Source organism: Nematolebias whitei, chromosome 6 (genome assembly GCF_014905685.2).
Source record: "Nematolebias whitei isolate Nwh7 chromosome 6, NemWhi1, whole genome shotgun sequence".
In the NCBI taxonomy this organism is placed as follows: Eukaryota; Metazoa; Chordata; class Actinopteri; order Cyprinodontiformes; family Rivulidae; genus Nematolebias; species Nematolebias whitei.
The window spans coordinates 48,656,993-48,658,070 of NC_056503.1; the positions used below are offsets into that span (position 1 = coordinate 48,656,993).

The 1,078-nt window shown below is 44.9% G+C and overlaps 1 protein-coding gene across 1 annotated transcript in view; it reads left to right on the forward strand.

The window, feature by feature from the left end:
- tyw1 (tRNA-yW synthesizing protein 1 homolog (S. cerevisiae)) overlaps positions 1 to 609 on the forward strand; it is a gene marked incomplete in the record, with an annotated part of 61,867 nt that extends 61,258 nt beyond the window's left edge. Inside the window, 1 exon segment of the mRNA XM_037677948.1 lies at positions 555 to 609. Within this exon segment, the coding sequence (XP_037533876.1) occupies positions 555 to 609 (55 nt within the window).
- Positions 610 to 1,078: the final 469 nt, after the last annotated feature.

Here is a 1,078-nt window from a genome sequence, read left to right on the forward strand (position 1 = left end):
TGCATACCGTGAGGAAAACAAGTATTTGAAAACCTGCGACTTTGCAAGTTCTCCCACTTAGAAATCAGGGAGGGTCTGAACTTTTCATCTTAGGTGCATGTGAGAGACGTAATCTAAAATAAAAATCTGGAAATCACAATGTATGATTTTTAAATAATTTATTTGCGAGTTACCGCTGCAAATAAGTATTTGAACACCTGTCAATCAGCAACAGTTCTGGTCCTCAAAGACCTGTTAGTCCTCCTCCACTTATTATTCTAAATCAGAAGCACCTGTTTGAGGTCGGTAGCTGCATAAAGACACCTGTCCACCCCACACAATCAGTAAGACTCCAACTACTAACATGGCTAAGACCAAAGAGCTGTCCAAAGACACCAGAGACTAACTTGCAGACCTCCACAAGGCTGGAAAGGACTACGAGGCAATTGTCAAGCAGCTTGGTGAAAAAAGATCGACTGTTGGAGCAATTATTAGAAAATGGAAGAAGCTAAACAGGACTGTCAATCTCCCTCGGACTGGGGCTCCATGCAAGATCTCACCTCGTGGCGTATCAGTGATCCTAAAGGTGAGGAATCAGCCCAGAACTACACGGAGGAGCTGGTGACCTGAAGAGAGCTGGCACCACTGTTTCCATGGTTACTGTGGGTAATACACTAAGACGTCATAGTTTAAAATCATGCCTGGCACGGAAGGTTCCCCTGATTAAACCAGCGCACGTCCAGGCCCGTCTTAAGTTTGACCATGACCATTTGGATGATCCAGAGGAGTCATGGGAGAAAGTTCTGTGGTCAGATGAGACCAAAATAGAACTTTTTGGTCTTAATTCCACTCGCCGTGTTTGGAGGACGAAGAACGATGAGTACCATCCCAAAAACACCATCCCTACTGTGAAGCATGGGGGTGGAAGCATCATGCTTTGGGGTGTTTTTCTGCACATGGGACAGGACAACTGCACTGTATTAAGGAGAGGATGACCGGGGCCATGTATTGAGAGATTTTGGGGAACAACCTCCTCCCCCTACTTACAGAGACTACATAGCTTTCTCTACTGTGGAATTAAAATACTACATTATTCTGC